This window comes from Carassius carassius, chromosome 23 (assembly GCF_963082965.1).
Source record: "Carassius carassius chromosome 23, fCarCar2.1, whole genome shotgun sequence".
Lineage (NCBI taxonomy): Eukaryota > Metazoa > Chordata > Actinopteri > Cypriniformes > Cyprinidae > Carassius > Carassius carassius.
Genome location: NC_081777.1, coordinates 30,889,377 through 30,912,073, shown reverse-complemented (window position 1 = coordinate 30,912,073; position 22,697 = coordinate 30,889,377). Strand labels below are relative to the sequence as shown.

The window sequence follows — 22,697 nt, the reverse complement described above, 5'->3', positions numbered from 1 at the left end:
TGAAAAATAAAACTTGCTTGGCCTCAACTTCATCTCCAGTCCATCTACTCAAAATAAACTGCACCAATTCAAGAGTGTCTTGACATAAACACAAATTCTACACAAATCTCATGAATAATGGTTCAAGTCACTTTGGTCTTTTGCAACTTTTCTACAAAAAAAATAAAAATAATTAATTAACCGCAACATTCTACTTCTACACAATGATAAATAATGAATGTGCATCAGAGATTGTTTTTGCTCTCAATTCATGAAGGAGCTATAGATTGAGTCGTTAGTTTGTACGTGCAACTTATGGGACGTTTACACAACAACGATGTACTGAAAACAGTCCCGTTTTTAAACATTTTAAAAAAGTATTCGTGCACAGATTGCAACATTGACAAAACAATCCCTGTTTAAAAAGATCTCTGAAAACGACTTAAAACACTGTATTATTCAGGCCACACCAGTAGTTGCCGATGTCACTTTGTAAAGAAACTTGCAGGTGCTTATAGACTGAACACGTAATATGCATGCACATGAAGTCGCTGTGTTCACAAATTAACATTTTTGTAATTTACACAGAGACAAGCTCTCATTTTAAAAAAATTTGCATTTTGAAACTAGTTTTCAAAACGTTGCCTTTTCAGGCCCCCTAACGCTGTCGTTATTTAAATAAACGGTCAAAACACATGACAAGTTTTCCATTAATTTCAACCAAATTTACCAACATGAAAGATTGACACATCCTTGTAAATATGAACTTGAATGCACTGTATAACAAAGTAATGGTAATTTGCCGATCTCTTAGAAATATATTTAATGTATATGAGGTTTTATTGATTCTGATTTTTCAAGGAAATATTTTTCATATTTGGTCAAATACTTCCATTTAATCAATTCAAATAAATATAGACAAAACAAAACTTTTTCAAAACATATTTTGAAGGTGCTGCAGTCACTTTGTAACAATTGTGCCACATGCATTCATTAAATTGTTACAATTACAAAATTATAAAATATAAACTTGTCATCGTTCATTTTAACAAAAATGGTGCTTTGGGGGCCTGCAAAGTGCAGTGTAAGTTTTTGAAAGCATAAGTGTTATCATGCAAACTATAAACACACACACATGCATATTACGTGTCTGGTCTATAAGCACACAGTGTTTCTTTATAAAGTGACACTGCTAACTTTAGTCATTATTTTGTCAACGTTGTCATCTGACCAAAAAATCTTGCAAAAATTTTTTTTTCCATTGTCATGTGAACCATGAATCACTTTTTAAAAAATCGAACTGAAGTCAAACTAATTATGTTTCCAAGGTCTCTGAGTGATGTGAATCTGCCATTTACATGACAATAACAGAAAAGTTTTTCCTTTGCATTTCTGAAAAGTTTTGACTACAGATGACAATATCGTCAAAATGCTCCCCGTTCAAAATGATCTGTGAAAATGACAAAAAATGCCAGTTTTATTCATGACAACCCAGTAGTTGGTGACAGTAAAGAAACACTACGTGCTTATAGACCAAACCTGTAATACCCATGCACATGACGTCACTATTTTACAAACTGGTGATTTTGTAGTTTACATGGAGACAATAATGGTACTGTTTCCAAAACGTGCACTTAGAAACCTGTTTTCTAAAGATAGCATTTTTAGGCTCGCAAAAAGGCTTCGTTTTCATTAATAAATGACCAATCCGGATTAAATTGAAAATGGTGTCGTGTAAATGTTCCATAGTGCAACATTTCAAGTCTCAATCTCAATATGTTCAAACTGAAGTGCCACAAAAAATTTAATGTATAGCTCAAACCACGTCGCTGATTGTCAACATTTTATGACATGACTGTAAATTCGATATACTTTCTGCTGGTTTAAGACCTTTTAAAGACTTTTCAACCAGATTCATCTATATGCGTTATTCTAAAGAATAAATAAATAATACTGTTCGCGAAGAAACACTGTTAAAGTAAAGTCTTGCCCTTCTCATTGAACATCACATTACTGATGTAAAAAAGGCTGTTCCTTGACTTTCAAGAAACTCTTTCAGTGCATCATTTCCTCAGGTCTCTGTCTCTTACAGATGCTGCTGAAATCAGGCTTTAGCAGACAAATATACAGCTGTTTTCATGAATCCTCACAGCAGAAACACAGCTGCGCGCTGTGATCCAAAAGCTTTCAAACATCAGACTGATGCTTCTCACAGCAATATCACATGTTTCTATCCTTTTGTCTCTCTATGAGCGTCCAGAGGAGACAGGACTCTTATGCTGCTGAAGATGCTTTAATATCAAAGCAGTCCTTGAGACTCTATTTCAAAGGCAGCATGGCCCTCGTGAGCCGCACTCAACCAGACTGTGTGTGTGTGTGTGTGTGTGTGTTGAGAGAAGGAACCAGCCAAGGTTGTTCTAGTTTTTCTCCAGCAGTTTCCTTGTGATGATGTCTGTTAAAAAAAGTGTTCACGCAGCCATAGGACAGATTTCATAACATCACTGCATCGCTAAAACCAAATTTGGTATAGAAGCAATTTTCACTCAGAAATTGCTGGTAAATTTTACTAACAAGGTGCAAGCATCGCATTGAATTATTATTTTCTCCTAAATGTTTTTAGAATAAATTTTGGTTTTAGAATAAATTTTGTTTTATTTACAACTTTGAAAAATCTTTTTTTTACAGTGCACTGAACAAAAATTTGGTTTGGAAACAATTTTCACTCAGAAACTGCTAAATTTCTCAATTTATTACAAAGAAATTGCAAGTAACACATTCAATTAAAAAAAGAAGTTTGAAATAGAAATTCATGTCTTGTGAATTTATATGAATTTCCAAATTGTAAAATAGTTGCAAATTGCCGTGAGATGTAGATTAACTATAAACCAAATTTTATTTTATTTTTTAAAAAATATTAATAATTAATAAAAAAAGAATAATAATTTAAATGAGGATCGGGTCTCTAAAGCTTGTGCTGTACTAACTCTAAACCAAATTCATACTTTAAAATAATATTTTTTATTCAGATGATGACCTCCAAAGATTCTGTTGGATTATCTCTAAACCAAAAAACATTTTAAATTTTTTCTTATTTTTTTTTTTAAATATTTTTCAAACTAAGCTCTCCAAAGATAAATTTATTTAACCCCACACAATAGCCCACACAAGCACTTGTGCTTATATCATGAAATCTAGTGAGGTTTACTCTTAAATAAATCTTTCAATAGATAGATACAGTACTGCAAATATTAAGGCTCGTTTTTAGCCTTTTAGCCTTTTTTTTAGCCGAATTCGGGAAAAGTTGGGACGTTTTTTAAATTTTAATAAAATGAAAACTAAAAGACTTTCAAATCACATGAGCCAATATTTTATTCACAATAGAACATAGATAACATAGCAAATGTTTAAACTGAGAAAGTTTACAATTTTATGCACAAAATGAGCTCATTTCAATTTTGATTTCTGCTACAGGTCTCAAAATATGATGATGACCTCCAAAGATTCTGTTGGATTATCTCTAAACCAAAAAACATTTTAAATTTTTTCTTATTTTTTAAAAATATTTTTCAAACTAATCTCTCCAAAGATAAATGTATTTAACCCCACACAATAGCCCACACAAGCACTTGTGCTTATATCATGAAATCTAGTGAGGTTTACTCTTAAATAAATCTTTCAATAGATAGATACAGTACTGCAAATATTAAGGCTAGTTTTTAGCCTTTTACTGTATTTTATGCAATTTTTCTTTTCAGGTGACTTATACTTTATCTTGTAGATACACTAAAGAAGACTATTCTACATGAAGGAACAATAGGCAATATAATCATAGAAATAATGAAGAAAATCATATACTGTAGCAACAGCCTCTAATAAAGTCTAAGTATGCCGTTTACAAAACTATAATGTATTATGCATACTGCAATCAAAACAGCATACTTTGGGTATTCAATGATATATATATATTGCAGAAACAGTGTGGTATAGCTCAATGTGTCATCAGTCAGGCTGTATGAGGCTCAGCAGGACTTTATGATGATGAAAGTGCAGCTGGCATCAGGAACACAGCCATGTGGAGAGATGATAAAAGCAGTTTGTTGTGAGCTCATGCACTCAGTCTCAGAGTTCAGAGTGTGCTGGACGTTTTCTAATGCACTGCAGGGTTTAAGCCATAACCTGGTTTGGGTTTGTATAGTCTGGCTGGACTACATGCTAGTCGTCAACCAATATGTGCTTCTCATTGGCTGCTACTGACAACTAATAAAAGTGACAGTGGGGAAATTTTACTGTACTCAAAAAAATAAAAATAAAACTGACAGTTTTCAAATAAAACATTAACATTTATAATGCAATTAGTTGTATTTATTATCATGTCATTAAAAAATTACACAAATTACTACATTCTTATTATGTAATCTCAAAAAGAAAAAGGAAATTGAAACAAAACTGGGAAAAAAATCTTTCTAAAGGAATACTTAAAAAAAAAAAAGATTTTATGCTTTCTCATATAACACAATAATGGCTTTAAATTCCGGAAAAGTTGGGACGTTTTTTAAATTTTAATAAAATGAAAACTAAAAGACTTTCAAATCACATGAGCCAATATTTTATTCACAATAGAACATAGATAACATAGCAAATGTTTAAACTGGGAAAGTTTACAATTTTATGCACAAAAGGAGCTCATTTCAATTTTGGTTTCTGCTACAGGTCTCAAAATAGTTGGGACGGGGCATGTTTACCATGGTGTAGCATCTCCTTTTCTTTTCAAAACAGTTTGAAGACGTCTGGGCATTGAGGCTATGAGTTGCTGGAGTTTTGCTGTTGGAATTTGGTCCCATTCTTGCCTTATATAGATTTCCAGCTGCTGAAGAGTTCATGGTCGTCTTTGACGTATTTTTCGTTTAATGATGCGCCAAATGTTCTCTATAGGTGAAAGATCTGGACTGCAGGCAGGCCAGGTTAGCACCCGGACTCTTCTACGACGAAGCCATGCTGTTGTTATAGCTGCAGTATGTGGTTTTGCATTGTCCTGCTGAAATAAACAAGGCCTTCCATGAAATAGACGTTGTTTGGAGGGAAACATATGTTGCTCTAAAACCTTTATATACCTTTCAGCATTCACAGAGCCTTCCAAAACATGCAAGCTGCCCATACCGTATGCACTTATGCACCCCCATACCATCAGAGATGCTGGCTTTTGAACTGAACGCTGATAACATGCTGGAAGGTCTCCCTCCTCTTTAGCCCGGAGGACACGGCGTCCGTGATTTCCAACAAGAATGTCAAATTTGGACTCGTCTGCCCATAAAACACTATTCCACTTTGAAATAGTCCATTTTAAATGAGCCTTGGCCCACAGGACACGACGGCGCTTCTGGACCATGTTCACATATGGCTTCCTTTTTGCATGATAGAGCTTTAGTTGGCATCTGCTGATGGCACGGCGGATTGTGTTTACCGACAGTGGTTTCTGAAAGTATTCCTGGGCCCATTTAGTAATGTCATTGACACAATCATGCCGATGAGTGATGCAGTGTCGTCTGAGAGCCCGAAGACCACGGGCATCCAATAAAGGTCTCGGGCCTTGTCCCTTACGCACAGAGATTTCTCCAGTTTCTCTGAATCTTTTGATGATGTTATGCACTGTAGATGATGAGATTTGCAAAGCCTTTGCAATTTGATGTTGAGGAACATTGTTTTTAAAGTTTTCCACAATTTTTTTACGCAGTCTTTCACAGATTGGAGAGCCTCTGCCCATCTTTACTTCTAAGAGACTCTGCTTCTCTAAGACAAAGCTTTTATAGCTAATCATGTTACAGACCTGATATCAATTAACTTAATTAATCACTAGATGTTCTCCCAGCTGAATCTTTTCAAAACTGCTTGCTTTTTTAGCCATTTGTTGCCCCCGTGCCAACTTTTTTGAGACCTGTAGCAGGCATTAAATTTTAAATGAGCTAATCAAGTGGATAAAAGTGTAAAATTTCTCAGTTTAAACATTTGCTACTTTATCTATGTTCTATTGTGAATAAAATATTGTATATATATATATATAACAGGGTCAATATTGAGTTCATGTCTAAAAGACTAAAAGCAGAATAAGGTGGTTAATGATCAGCATAAAAACATAAAAACAGCATACAGTGCTTGAAGTAAAACAGGGAAGTGATGGACAGTGGCTTGATTATTTACCGACAGACCTTGAGAAAGATGCTCAGATTTAACGTAGAGAAAGAAAAATCAGCAAAATTATGTGGATGAAATTACAACACCAAAGCCACAGGGCTCCTTAAAAAACCAGCAGAAAGAAGTCTTTAAAGGCATATAAGGGTAACTGGATTGCAATTCATCCCTGATGGAGTCATGCGGTTATCTGAAACATTAGACAAAGGAGAGCAGAATGAGCTTGAAAGCATCTGTTTCTTAGACTTTTATTAGACTGGTAATACAACAACCACAGGGACTGTGATACAAACGCAATTGTGTTTTTTTACTGCTGTTACTGTGTTATTATTTTAGAGTTTAGGGCTGAACAAAACCGATGATAAGATCCACAAATCTAGCCCTGACGAAAAGGCACACATCCTGAAAGGATTAAATGATAAAAAAAGAGCAAAAGATTGTACTGCAAGGCAGCCTGTGCCGTCTTTTAATTTCCTTGAGGAGAAAAACTTGTAATGATGTTGCTGAAAATACCTCTCTCGGGCTCAAAGCGCCATCGCTGTGTGACGTTCAGAGGAATTATGCAGCAATGAAAGATGAAAATCTCATTTTAACAGATGGGTTTTCTCTCCTTTTCCTTTAATGGCTCAGTTTATAAACGTTTCAGAATGTTTTACACACAACAAAATTTTAAATACCACTTCAACAAAGACAACTTATCAAAAATGTTCATGTCGAAGGTCAGCTGAGTCGTTTTCAGATGCACGTCTACAGTGGTTTCACAATTTTGCCTTCCTCAAAAAAAAAAAAAAAAAAAAATCACTGAATCTTGTTTCCAAATCTATTTAAATATCAAATGTGCACTGATCTGGACAACGTCAACATGAAATGCATTCATAATTAATTTCAGCCTTTATATACAGTATATTGTTTCTGTACTCTTTATTAAGTTAAGCAGTATTATTTTTATTAGAATAAAGCTCACAATAAAACCAGAAACTTACTACATAGAAAATGTTTTTAATTTCATGTTGACTGTAAGATATTATGAACTGAACTGAAAATGGAAGATTAATATAAATGCATTTTCTTTTTTAATATGTAAATTAATCAATCAAATTAATCAATATGTTAAATAAGAACAATATAATGACATTTTGTGGGGATGCATGAGAAAATGAATTTAAAATTCTATTGGAGATATATGTCTAATCGGATGAGAAATATAGATTTTACATGGTGGGAATAGCCTACATACAGTAGGATAAACATAATAACGTCGTCATTACTTTTATGAGATATTGTTTTTTTTTTTTTGCATACTATAGTTGCTAAGTATGCATTTTGTGTGCAAGTGTGATAAATTACCCATAGAACATTCCTTCCACTAAACATGATGAACGTAAATAATAAATGACAAAGTATGTTTTATGGATCATATCAGTGCAGTGACGTCATTAGTCAGCAGTGGATTCGTGTTGAGCGCTGAGCGCGGTCACGTGATCGAGTGAAGATCAGCTGCTCGTGATCACATGACTCCATCTCTCAGCTGAGCAGAAGCAGCAGCAGCATGGCATCTTCAAAGCAGTAAGTTTCTTCTGTTTTATTATATTGCAGATTTATGTTCTTAGCCTTAATCGCGAAACTTCTTAGCTCTTAGTAATAAACGCGCGCAGAGGGGTTTTGTATCGCTGCGCATGCGTGGACGCAGTGCTTATAGTCTGATGTTTTGCAGAAGTTTGTGTATTTTGTCTTTTTTGATTTGTGTTTTTGCGTATAAAATTGTTTTGGGTGGTGTAAATTCCCTTACAAAAGCGTACGTGGCGATGTTAGATAGCTAGGTAAAACTTGATCAAGTATGTCTGAAGTTTAAGGTTACTTAATAGTGAAAGTACTACAATAAATGTGTGTCTAAATTAGTATCTTTTTACAGTTATTTTAAACTGTCTTGTGGTGTTTGAACAGTTTGTACATTTGTAGTGAAGTATAGATATTTCATATAATCTATTAAGATATTGTTTAAAGAAGTTATATAAGCTTCATGTCAATAACAATCCCATGGTACTGAATTGAAAGCATAGTCTTATAATACAAAACATCATTTGTATGACATCGATACCATGTCCAGAAACCCCTGCTTCTAGTTTGCACGCTTAGTAAGTTTAACTGGAGGTTCATTAAATGTTGTTTATTGCACTTTATGTTTATTGCACTTTTATGTTGCAATTTATTCTCAAAATAATTGTGTAACTCACTATTATATGTGATTCTGATTGGTCGTTTGTGAAATTCAATGATCGAATTTGCATAATAATAGTTATTATTGCAATGGTTAATTTTGAAATAACTGAAGTATTACTCAACTCAAATATTATATTTCATGTTTGACTATTTATTTATTTATTTTGCTAAATATCTGCATAACAAACAGGAGAATGAGGCATATGCTGGTGGTTTATTTTGCAGTAATGACCGTCTGACTGTACATTACCGCTGAATTATGGCAGTTTTTATCAGGGTGGGTGTAATGTGCAGTGACATGAACCTGGGTGACCTTTGACCACATACAGACGCCCCTGATGGCTGTTAATCTTTACACACTCTATCGGTGATAAAGCACTCTGCTGATAAAGCAATGTGAGCGTGATTTGAATGTTATGATATCATATGAGATAGTTACGTCTCAGGGTGTAAAAAGGGTTGAATGAAAAGCAGTCAGAATGGATGCTTTTTGATCAGTGGCAGGGAATTTGTAACTTACTCTGTAAAGGTGTACCCCCAAAAAAACAAAATTGCTGAAAATATCCTCAACCCCAGGTCATCCAAGATTAGGATGAGTTTGTTTCTTCATCAGATTTGGAGAAATATAGCATTGGATCATTTGCTAAGCAATGGATGCTCTGCAGTGAATGGGTGCCATCAGAATGAGAGTCCAAACAGCTGATAAAAACATCACAATAATCCACACGACTCCAGTACATCGGCACCCATTCATTCATTTCTCCAAGTTATGGAAACAAAGTGTTGCTATTCAGAAAAGGTTTCAGCAAATGTAATTCTTTTTATGTGAGCTAACTTTTGCAATGTTTTCAGCTGTTCTGGCACCGAGATCAGCAGAGCGAATCCTTCCTGTTATCATGTGATCAAATCCAGCTCTTGCATAACATCTGTGTGACTCACAGAGAATTAGTTTCATCTCAGCAGATTTTTTTGTGTATGTTGAATAAATAGAAAAGAGAAAGAGCAAGAATACAGTTTACTCTGCAGTGTTTCATGTGTGTGTTGTGAGTAACGTATGTATTGCGTCGTCTGTGACAGGAAGGCAGTGTATTGGCTGGGAAACGATACTCTGAGGGTTTCAGCCGCCCTGTTTGCAGAGAACCGAGATCGTTTGTGTCGAGGCCTGAAAGCTGAGAAGGATGTTCCAGCTGGATCTGTGGTGGTTCTTCAGGGAGGAGAACAGAAGCAGAGATACTGCACTGACACCGACGAGCTCTTCAGACAGGTGCTGCACGCAGACTACACGTCAAAAACAGTTCCACACTTACTCTAAAGTGACTGAAATCAAATTCAGGAAGATTTTTGAAAGCCCAACAAAGTTTTGGTAACACTTTGCAGTAATGTTCCTTTTGCTAACATAAACTAACAATTAAAAATAAAGCATTTAAGTAAGCATTTAGTAATCTTATTGAATGTTTTATATTATATTATATTTTTTATTAAGTTAATTGTAATCTTCACAGCAATTAAAATATGAAATTATATTGTACTAATTTTCACAGCATTAAATTAAATCATATAGTACTCAGACCAGGGTTATTATAATTCATTGCCTAAAATTGTATTAATTAATTAAAATAAAATAAAATATAAATATATTCACTCATTGAAATGCAACTCAATTTCTAACCTTTTTTTTTTAAGTTTTTTTTTTTCTGGATTTTTTTGGTTGATATTCTGTTTCTATATGTTAAAATAAACCTACCATAAAATTACAGACCCTTCATTTCTTTGTAAGTGGGCAAACTTACAAAATCAGCAGGGGATCAAATAAATATTTCCCCACTGTACGTATATATATACAAAAAATAAATACTGATAGATGCACTTTTTCTATGCACCGTCACTACAGTTACCAAATAAAATATTGCATGCATCGTGCATCATTGTGTATCGTGTCGGTGAACTATTTTTTTGTTTCTAAATGATTATTGAGTGCTCGTCTTTCCATTATACTCGTTTGTAAGTGGTGCTCTTGTTTATGCTATGCTAAATGGTAATTTGTGTTGGCAATAGGCGCGTGAGTTCAGACCTTTTATTTCAGCGCTACGGTTGGGTGTCTGATAGAGCCCCCTAATTTACGGCATTTACATAAGTTGATTGAACATAATGAGCAGCGTGTTTCTCATTCATTAGCTGCAAAAACAGGCACATCCTGTGTTGTTTGGCACAGATTGCGCGCCGGTATCTCATGGAGCGAGTCTTGCGATTTAGTTTCGTGATGTTTACTGCTTGAGGGCTTCCTACTTTCATCATGATTTAACTGTAAATAATTCATAACCATTAATTTGCTCGTGTTGTGTTGTGGGTTGTCTTCTTTTTGAAGTGTTAACGTGCACGTTTGTATATTGAATAAAATGCATGGCACTTTTCTCATTTGTCCTTGTTAAGAAGTGCGTGCGAGTTTGCGCGTGGTGATTTTATTTTACTGCTTCATTATGCAATCTGTACTGAATGCACGTGAACTCTGCAATGCACTCAAGACAATAAAATGACCCGAGCATGATCGACTCGTCCTCCGTGGATTAGATAGTGTGCTTATCTGATCGTGTTAGAAAGCCAAGCGTTCAGCCTCGGCTGGAGATCTCACTGCAGAGAAGACTGACTAAGAATGGCCTTCTTTTTATTCATGAGTCTGAATATGAATTATATTTGCTGCTTCCTACAAGTTGAGACTGGAATGACAAGATACCGTTACTGAAATGTAATTAAAAGAAATTTAACACAGCCACTCAACAGAGAACTCTGCGAGGATCCACTTTTCACAAGTACAGGAAAAGTTTAGCAAAAAAAAAAATTAATTCAGTCGTTTTTAAATCTATTATTTTTTACATATAATTTTTTTTTATTATTAGTGTGTAAAATGAAATGAATGATAAAAAGAAAATTAAAAATAGCAAAAAATAATAATCATTACAGTTTGTTTTTACATTTACTTTTGTTTTGTTTTTAGAAATATTTTTTTAAATATATTAAATCTATTATTTTAATTCATTTTTAAATTGTTTTATATTTTTAAATTGTTAAAGTATTTAAAATGATTAAATTACTAAATTTTTTATTTATTTTAAATTTAAAATATTTTGTATAATTTTTATACAAATATTTATTTATTTTTATATTTGTACACTTTATTTATTTATATAATCAATATTTGACCTGAAAGGAAAACTGACAGTAGAAGTCTTAAAAAGGCATTTGCAATGTGTGCAGTTTGTCGCATTATGAATTGCATTCTGACAATTTTTTATGGCACAGCAATGCATAAAAGGATGCTTGCATAGTACATATTTACATACTTGCATAGTGTATGTTTCAAAGCACAAAAAGCAGCTTTCATTAGGAAAGTCTCACGTATATGACATGATCAACATCAGTATTAATAACACTGAATCCTCTCTGTTCTGGCTCGTGGCAGGAATACAGTCCACAGAAACACGGTTTCTCATGATGGATAGTGTGTATGCATGGAAATATGGATGTAGCACTAACTCGTGTTGTTCTGCAGGAGTCGTTCTTCCACTGGACCTTCGGTGTGACTGAAGCCGACTGTTACGGCGCCATCGATGTCAACTCCAAGAAATCCATCCTGTTTGTTCCCAAGCTGCCGGAGAGCTACGCCACATGGATGGGCGAGTGAGTGTCTCTCATCATCTCACATTCTCTCTGACTTTCACGCTCACTGATGTCTGCTGATATGATTGCGTTGAAATTCTCTGGAATCAGCAAATGTTTTATTTTTCCCTGGATTTTCAGTTTCCTGCCGAGACCCTCAGTGATAGGGTTTTCAAATTACAAAGGAACATTCCTGGCTTAATAAGTTAAAAGTGTCTATATATAAAAAAAAAAGTTGTGGCTAGCCTATAGAGTAAATTATATGTTAATTTTAATGTTTATATGTATATTTTAATAATAATATTATTATAATATATAATGATTATTTGTATTTTACATAATAGTATTTAAAATCAATATATGTAATATATAAATACAAATAATAATTATATATAAAAAAATCTATATACACACACAAACACATTTTATTTTTTATATAATACAATCTAATATTTTATGTTTGTTTTTGTTTTATATATATATATATATATATATATATAATATGTGTGTGTGTGTATTATAAAATATTTAGCTGAAATATTTGGAAAAAAATAGTTGACACACACACACACACATACACATATATATATATATAATTTTTTTATGACTGTATTATAATATGCTTATGACTTATTTTACATAATATAATACATTTATATTTTACATAGTATATTCTTATTTTATTACAATTATAAAATAATAATATTTATATTATTAATGTTTATTTATTAAAAAAAATATATATATGTATATATATATATATATATATATATATATAATATTAATTATATTACACATTATTTACCTGTCCACATTGCATTGTAATATTAACATGAGAATCCTTTCTCAATCCTCCTCAGAATGTGAGAACAGGTTGGCATGAAATTGAGCTCTGAAAGATTTTGGGCCGATGTGAAAGCCTTGTGGTTATGATGTGCTACTGAAGCGGTGGGAGCTGTAATGAGATCTGCTTTGAGACGGACAGTACAGTCAAAGCTTTGAACTCTTCCTCTCAAAGTGCTGCAGTAAATTCTCTTCCTGTTCATGGATAAGCTGTTCGAATCTAATACACACGCCTGTGGTTTCCTCACTTCCTCTGCTGCTGAAGGGTCTGTGATCAGTGACCTGACATGCAGTTATTGGTGTTTTCTTGATATTACAGTGTGTCATGATGTGCAATATTTAATGCCCTTTGAATTGCGAAAATGCGGATGGAATCATGGAATCAGTCATAAAAATGGAATTTACTCTAAAACATGGAATGTCTCAGAATTTCGGAAAGTTTTTTTTTTGCCTTCACTTGTCTGCCAGAAAAATAAGCAACAAAAAAAGAAAAGAAAATCTAAATATAATAAATAAATAAAAAATACTGTTGTTGTAAGAATAAATAATACATTTGTTTTTATCAATTCAGTTAATTACAGGTTTCTGACTGTTAACATTTCATTAAACCAATAAAAATGCAATCCAATATTAAAAAGGGATAAGCAGGATTTGGTAAAAATAAAACTTATTTCATAAGGCCCTATTTATATTGATTTATTTATATTTTTTATTTTTGATAAATTGATCTTAAATTGTAGCAAAAAATTAATAACACAATAATAATAATAATGTGTTTTTCAGTGTATTTATTTTCTCTATAGGGATTAATGTTAATAATTATAAAATTAATAAATCTATTGATATATATAAATAATTGTCTAATGAGGAATTTAATTATCTACTTTGTCAATGACTTGTTCAACAGTTATTGAATCAGCCATGACTTTAAAATACATTAAATACATTCTGATTATTATCAATGTTGAAAACAGTTTTTCTGGAAAACTTGCTACATTTTATTTATAAGGACTCTTTGAATTGAATGGATTGAATGGAAAATTCAAAAGAACAGCATTTATTTGAAATATAAATCTTTTGTAACATTATAAATGTCCTTACTGTCATTTTAATGCATCCTTACTGAATAAAAGTATTGATTTATTTAAAAATAAAAATCTTAACTGACCCTCTAAATGTAATTGTTAATGGATATAATTGAGTTTCTCTGTGGAGAATATGAATGGGTTATTAGCATAATTAATTTCTGGAAACTTGTCAGTACTTTCTCTCAGCATAGGGCAAAACTGAGTGTGTTTGATAACTTTATAGCAATGTTTTTATATTACTAAAGCTCTAAAAGTTATTGATGTGCAATTTGAAAATGAGATTGGAGTGTGTTTGCATGAAAACTTCACTTCCAAGAACCACAAACACTCGACATCAAGAGTCCATTTACTTGATTATCTGAGGACTGCAGAAACCAGTATTTGTCCAACATTCATGCAGATGATTAATCGACGATTGATTAATTATCGATAAGAGATGCAATCGATTAAAGCTATCGATTTAATTCATTTTTGAATTCATTGAATTCAACTTGTTAATTTTTGGCCACTGTCCATGTTTCATGAACCTGTTCCCTAGAAAATGATTTAACTCAAACGAGGGAACAAAATAAGTCCTAGGAAAGATTTCTTAATTCATGGCCACGAAATCTTCATTTCCCCTTCATGTTTACGATAGTAGGAGGTGCAAGAACGGTGAATAAAAGTGAATAACAATAAAATAAACCTGTGAAATTAGAGGGTGAGAGGATGAGGATTTGGGAAAAGAGACCATAAATATAATTAAATGCGGCACAGAAACCTAGTTTGGGATCATTTTATTTTAAATGCCAATAATGTCAATTGCAAAGATTGCAAATGGTTTTAAAATACAACAATAAGCACCATGATACCATTTAAAGAGGTGCGTTCAGTGGTCTCCATTATGAGATATAACACAGCCAACAAAGTAAAATTATCCCAAAAGTAACTACGGCGCGCTCTCTTCATTTTATCAAATATGACCCTGGACCACATTAGGGTCAGTTTTTTTAAATTGGGATTTATACACAATCTGAAAGCAGAATAAATGCACTTTCAATTGATGTATGGTTTGTTAAGATAGGACAATATTTGCCGAGATACAACTATTTGAAAATCTGGAATCTGAGGGAGCAAAAAAAATCTAAGTATTGGGAAAATTGCATTTAAAGTTGTCCAAATGACTTCTTAGCAATGCATATTACAAATTAAAAAATAAGTTTTGATATATTTACAGTAGGAAATTTACAAAATATCTTCATGGAACATGATCCTTACTTAATATCCTAATGATTTTTGGCATAAAATCTATAATTTTGACCCATGCAATGTATTTTGGTTCAAATATACCTGTTCTGCTTATGACAAGTTTTGTGGTCCAGGGTCACACATGATGATAATCGCATCGATTCATTTTGCATTCTGCTACGAGGCTTTATTTAGACTGAAACCCCCTTTAATTCGGGTGAGGAAACTGGATTAATCTGAGCATAATGACAAGAAGGATGTAAATAAAGTACATCCACTCCACGGGAAGTTCTCATTAAAGCTCTTTCTGTCTGTCTGTCTGTCTCTACAGGATCTACCCGCGTGAACACTTCAAGGAGAAATACGCCGTCAATGAGGTGCATTACACCACTGACGTGAGTGCACTTTCACTTTAAAGCATTTAAAGCATTAATTAGTATGCAGCTTGTTCATTTGCACTCGTTAGGTTTGTCTTATATTGGCTTATATAATGCAAATGAGTGTTTATATTGTGATAATGAAACTCCTTTAGTGGACTTGAGCCTTGTTTTTTGATGCCTTTATTTCATGAAAAGAGTGTTTGTGTTCAGATTTAACTGAATATTTATATTAAAATATTATGATGCATATTGTTTTTAAATAATAATTTTCATTACCATAATTGTATATGGACTAACATTTTGAATCGAATTAATTAATCTAATTAATCGCACACCAAATTTGGTTTAGAAATTAGCCACAAAAGATCATTCAAAACCATTATTGTGTTACATGAGAAAAGCATTAGATAGATACGACAAGTATATTTTCAGATTTGTTATTGATATGGAAATATGAAATTATATTTTAATAAAATTATACTCTAAATAATGAACTAAAACTGCCATTAGGTGGCAGTTAGTTTCTTAATGAATGTCATTGATTGATTGATTCATTCATTCATTTGATTTGTTCTAACACTGATTCATTCAGGAGTGAAGTAATGACTCTCTTTATGAATGGATCATTGGTTCCCCCGATTTTTTTTAAACTCATTTAATTCAGAAATAGTTTTTTTGTTGGAATTTTGGATACTTTGCACAGTTTGCAGCATATATTCTGAAATTGGGCTTTTGTTTTGCTCTTGTTCATACAGTTTAAACTCTAGTTGCTGTCCTCCAACTTTTATCTGAGCTCATTGCCGTGCATTGTGGAATTGCCTTCTCTGTGTAGCACTGCCTTAGATTTTGGCCAGAATTAGAAGAATTTTGCTGCCTTTTGTAAAGTCCTGAAGGACTAAAATGCTGTCTAGAAAGCTTACTTGGAAGCGGAGCTGTTGACAAGCTAAAAGAAATAAAAAAACAACTATGAGGGCGTTTAAAACCCTGAATTATTCATAATGTGGAGGACTGGCCCATGGCTATAGGCGCAGATATGCCAGCTAATAACTTACAATTGCACTTAAACTTAAACTGCTGCTGCATCTTAACATGCAGCGTGTGTCTGATACCGCTGGAGAAAAAATAATTAACTTTCCAGAGTCTGCAGGGATCTAAAGTGCTATATGCTCTCGTTTCATTTATTCTGATGATCTTCTCATTGCCTTTAGGATTTTAAAATGTGAATTTCCTGTAGACGTTTTCACTGAAGTGCAAAATCAAACGCATTGACCCAGGCTCTAAATGCATCGTGTTGCCTTCTTGAGCATCAGTAAATGTTTTCACCTTTTGTAATAGTTGTGTATGAGTCCCTCAGTGTGATCTCAAAATCATAGTCACTCTTGGGAAGGGTTCAAATATGCAGAAGATGCTGGAAAACCAATGAATGTGCATGAGCTGGATCATCCAGGAAATGAAACATAGTAAGATTCAAGGGTATGAAAACTTTTGAACGGGGTCATTTTTATAAATTCAGTTATTATTTTGTCTTATGATGTATATTGAAATTGATGCTTATTTTGGACAGTACTAAATAAATATCCAATTTTCAAGATCTCTCTTATTTTGTTTTAATTATTAACATTGTGCACATTCTGCAAGGGGTATGTAAACTTATGAGCCTAGAGGCCAGGGCTGCAATGCATGCTGGTCCGGTTACGCTCATCCCAAGTTGATCATGATGATATGAACAGCATAAAAAGATGCACATAAAAGCGACCGGCTCACTCTGTGATAGAGATTTGTGTGTTGAGTTTGACTTCAGCATAACAAAATGTTTTTGTGTTTTCATTGCTCGTTTTTCATGCATCTGCACAAATGCATCACAGTTCCTCCTCGGCTCTTTTCTTCTCGGTCTTTGTGTGCGTGAGCGTTAATGACCTTCTCCTGAGGTTCCTCTCAGCGCTGCTTAAACAGATCATTTGAGAAGGCAAACAGAGCTGCTGGGAGCAGAAAGCAGAGGGAGATATCTGTAATCTTACAAAACAAATGAAATCTCCAAGGAAAATGCAAAAAATGCACACCCACAAACAGACGCATTTAATCCTGAGCGCTAACAAACCCTGGGACTTTGACATTCAGGAACGTCCCTGTCTTTGGATGTTGCCCTCAGCTGCTAGATAATGGACACAAGAATGACTTTGAGAGTCTCCAACTGTAGAGATGTCTTTGCGTCATGTAAATTAAGCCGCATGATGCTGTCGTAGTTTGTTTGTGCTTTGAAAATGAACTTGATGTGGTGCATCTGATGCAAAGTTCAGTTTATTCAGTCATTCAGATGCTGATTTCCCATTGCTTTTGGTTAGTTTGTTTTTGTTTGTTGTTATTGTTTAAAACTAAAAATAAAAGCATAAAATTAATTACTTAATGAAACCAGATCGTCACTTGAAGTAAAAAAAAAAAACATTTTATTTTAGTTAGTTGCCAAGTTAACATTTCTCATTTTCATTTAGTATACAGTACAGACCAAAAGTTTGGAAACATTACTATTTTTAATGTTTTTGGAAGAAGTTTCTTCTGTTCATCAAGCCTGCATTTATTTGATCAAAAATACAGAAAAAACTGTAATATTGTGAAATATTATTACAACTTAAAATAATAGTTTTCTATTTGAATATACTTAAAAAAAAACAATTTATTCCAGTGATGCAAAGCTGAATTTTCAGCATCATTCCTCCAGCCTTCAGTGTCACATGTGACATCAGTCGATCACATGATCATTTAGAAATCATTCTAATATTCTGATTTATTATGAGTGTTGGAAACAGTTCTGCTGTCTAATATATTTGATCAATAAAAGGTTAAAAAAACTGCATTTATTCAAAATAAAAAAAATTCTAATAATATATTTTCTTTACTATCACTTTTTATCAATTTAACACATCCTTGCTGAATAAAAGTATTGATTTTATTAAAAAAAAAGAAAATAAAATACTGACCCCAAATTACTGACCAGTAGTGTATATTGTTATTACAAAATATTTATATTTTAAAAACATAGCTTCTTTTTTTTTTTTTTTTTTACCTTTTATTCATCAAAGTATCCTAAAAAAGTATCACATGTTCTGAAAAAATATTAAGCAGCAGAACTGTTTCCAACTTTGATAATGAATCATCATATTAGAATGATTTCTAAAGAATCATGTGATAATGATCCTAAAAATTCAGCTTTGCATCACAGAAATAAATGATCATTTAAAGTATAATAAATTTGAAAACAATTATTTTAAGTTGTAATAATATTTCACAATATTAAAATCCTTTTTCTGTATTTTTGATCAAATAAATGCAGGCTTGATGAGCAGAAGAAACTTCTTTCAAAAACATTAAAAATAGTAATGTTTCCAAACTTTTGGTCTGTACTGTAAGTTGAAGTACTAAAATCAATAAAACTAGTTCAGTTAATGAAAATAAAATGTTCATTAACTGAAATAAAATAAAATATACAAATGAAACATGTTTTATTTCAGCTAGTTTGCTTAAGCAGTTTTCTCTTTTTTGCTAAATTTAAGTGTTAAAATGTCTAAGTCTAAATACAAATAAAGACATTAAAAACATATATTTGTTAAACATAACATATATTGTTCAGCTAGTTGCAAAGGCAGAACTAAAATAACTAAAACTAAATAAAATAAAAATAAAACCAACTGAAATACAATATCAAATACAATAGTAAAATATCAACATGTACTTATTTCAGCTAATAGGAGAAAAATAAAAAAGATAATTTTCATCTAATATAATGTACTAATATGACTACAAAATGCAAACTAAAATCTTAAACTTTATAAAAAAAAAACGAATAAAAATTACAGAAATGCAACAAAACCACTAAAATTAAAGTGATAACATAAAATGAAATAAAGTGTAATTTGAAATAAATGGGGTATACAGTCGTGGCAGTTTTGAGAATTACATAAATATTAGTTTTCAAAAAGTTTGCTGCTAAACTGCTTTTAGATCTTTGTTTCAGTTGTTTCTGTGATGTACTGAAATATAATTACAAGCACTTCATACGTTTCAAAGGCTTTTATCGACAATTACATGACATTCATGCAAAGAGTCAGTATTTGCAGTGTTGGCCCTTCTTTTTCAGGACCTCTGCAATTCGACTGGGCATGCTCTCAATCAACTTCTGGGCCAAATCCTGACTGATAGCAACCCATTCTTTTATAATCACTTCTTGGAGTTTGTCAGAATTAGTGGGTTTTTGTTTGTCCACCCGCCTCTTGAGGATTGACCACAAGTTCTCAATGGGATTAAGATCTGGGGAGTTTCCAGGCCATGGACCCAAAATTTCAACATTCTGGTCCCCGAGCCACTTAGTTCTCACTTTTGCCTTATGGCACAGTGCTCCATCGTGGTGGAAAATGCATTGTTCTTCACCAAACTGTTGTTGATTGTTGGAAGAAGTTGCTGTTGGAGGGTGTTTTGGTACCCTTCTTTATTCATGGCTGTGTTTTTGGGCAGAATTGTGAGTGAGCCCACTCCATTGGATGAGAAGCAACCCCACACATGAATGGTGTCAGGATGCTTTACTGTTGGCATGACACAGGACTGATGGTAGCGCTCACCTTTTCTTCTCCGGACAAGCCTTTTTCCAGATGCCCCAAACCATCGGAAAGGGGCTTCATCGGAGAATATGACTTTGCCCCAGTCCTCAGCAGTCCATTCACTATACTTTCTGCAGAAGATCAATCTGTCCCTGATGTTTTTTTTGGAGAGAAGTGGCTTCTTTGCTGTCCTTCTTGACAGCAGGCCATCTTCCAAAAGTCTTGTCCTCACTGTGCGTGCAGATGCGCTCACACCTGCCTGCTGCCATTCCTGAGCAAGCTCTGCACTGGTGGCACTCCGATCCCGCAGCTGAATCCTCTTTAGGAGATGATCCTGGCGCTTGCTGGACTTTCTTGGACGTCCTGAAGCCTTCTTTACAAGAATTGAACCTCTTTCCTTGAAGTTCTTGATGATCCTATAAATTGTTGATTTAGGTGCAATGTTAGTAGCCACAATATCCTTGCCTGGGAAGCCATTTTTATGCAACACAATAATGGCTGCACACGTTTCTTTGCAGGTCACCATGGTTAACAATGGAAGAACAATGATTTCAAGCATCACATGTCAAGTCTGCCATTTTAACCCAATCAGCCTGACATAATGATCTCCAGCCTTGTGCTCGTCAACATTCTCACCTGAGTTAACAAGACGATTACTGAAATGATCTCAGCAGCTCCTTTAATGACAGCAATGAAATGCAGTGGAAAGGTTTTTTTGGGATTAAGTTAATTTCCATGGCAAAGAAGGACTATGCAATTCATCTGATCACTCTTCATAACATTCTGGAGTATATGCAAATTGCTATTATAAAAACTTAAGCAGCAACTTTTCCAATTTCCAATATTTATGTAATTCTCAAAACTTTTGGCCACGACTGTACACAGTGTGTGTGTGTGTGTGTGTGTATATATATATATAAAAATACTAAAACTGGTTTGTATGAGCAACTTCATTGTTTTGGAGATTACTGGAAACCTGAAACCCTTTGTTGACGCTAATGGAAATGCTGAGAGGCAATGCATTTGATTTACTTGTTTAATTTAGTTCAGTGATGATTTTCTGTCATTGAGCTCTTGGAGTCTGTGACGGTCTGTTATCATCCGCAGCAGCTGGATATCTGAGCCCTTGTGAGGCTGGTTTCTGCAGGTCTGTCCTGATCTGATCCAGTCTCTCTCACAGCTGCTGGACGACTCCTAATATTCAATCAGGCTCGTACTGATTGCTTTAATGACCGTCATTTTCCATTTACGCTCAGACGTGTTCTGCACAGCAGGCCAGAATGTCAGATGAAAACACTATTGATTTTGTTTTCATCGATCTTGAGACATTTTGAGCCCATTAATCTTGATCACTGATTCCTGCTCATAAAATTAGAATAATTAAGGGTCTATGACACGGCTGCCAGACCCAATTAAGTTTGTTTTTTGGTTAAAATGTTTTAAGAGTCGGTCATTCATCTTGCATGTCATTTTTTTCTCTTCGCCATCTGTCTTGAGCTCTCAGCAATGGATCTGACTAAAAGCTTTCTTTAAAACTTCTCAGTTTTGGTTATTTTTATGTTCTTAGTATTTAAATTCTGTTGTTTAAAACATTGTTACAGTTCTTTTGATCCATTTTATTTTGGATCTAACAGCAGTATTTTTAGTCATTAAACAAGATGACCTAAGTTTTATTTATTATTGTTTTATCTTATTTAAAAAAACAATTCTGTTTAGGAGATACTAATTAAACGAGATGAGATACATTGTTATTATTATTTTAATTGTGTTTTAATTATCATATGTAATTACACACACACACACACACACACACTCTCACACACACACACACACACACACACACACATATTAAAACATAAATAATCAAATAAAAATGTTTTATAGTGCTAAGAATTAAATAATTCTCGTCTTGTTTAATATTAAATACTAAAAATAAATAAACTAAAAAATAAAACTTAATTTTTTTTTTTACAATAAATAATTATAATACAATGTAATAAAAAATATTAAAATATTTATTAAAATTAAAAAAGTAAAACATTGCTCTCTATAGCAAGGTATGCTTTTATGTCAATTTTTTATCGTTAAAAAGCTTAATTTTTTTGATCTATTAAGGGGAGCAGAAATATATAGAGACAATTATTAAAATTGTATCATTAAAAAAATTATTATTTTGATCCATTTAAGAGCAGGATTTTGTAGATTAGGGACTCTTTATGTTATTTTTATTCTGTTATTACAAAAATGATCTTTTGATCTGTTCAAAAGCAGGATTTTATAGTAATATTAATTAAACAAGACTGAGTACATTTTAATTTAATTATTATTTTAATTCTATATCATCATATGAAGCTACAGTTCACACTGATGGCAGACTGCATGATGAGAGAGTTGGCTTATCTTTACCTGAGCTATGCATTTCCTGAGCTCATTATTTGCTAATACATATTTAAATATTTAGTTAATAAAGATTAGTTAATGCACCTAATAAATTGAAGTTAGTTAACCACATCTTTATTTTTGCCATGGGT

General features: G+C 33.1%; 2 protein-coding genes across 2 annotated transcripts in view; both read left to right on the top strand.

Annotated features, from left to right (window-relative positions):
- The window catches only part of aamdc (adipogenesis associated, Mth938 domain containing), a 407,769-nt gene that overhangs the window by 111,875 nt on the left and 273,197 nt on the right, over positions 1–22,697 (top strand). The gene's annotated exons all lie outside the window — the stretch shown is intronic.
- LOC132101756 (xaa-Pro dipeptidase-like) overlaps positions 7,580–22,697 on the top strand; it is a 53,899-nt gene continuing 38,781 nt past the window's right edge. The window contains exons 1-4 of the mRNA XM_059506942.1: positions 7,580–7,731; positions 9,463–9,649; positions 11,933–12,060; positions 15,529–15,592. Of these exons, the coding sequence (XP_059362925.1) occupies positions 7,715–7,731; positions 9,463–9,649; positions 11,933–12,060; positions 15,529–15,592 (396 nt within the window). The 5' untranslated portion in view covers positions 7,580–7,714. The remainder of the gene's footprint in view (positions 7,732–9,462; positions 9,650–11,932; positions 12,061–15,528; positions 15,593–22,697) is intronic.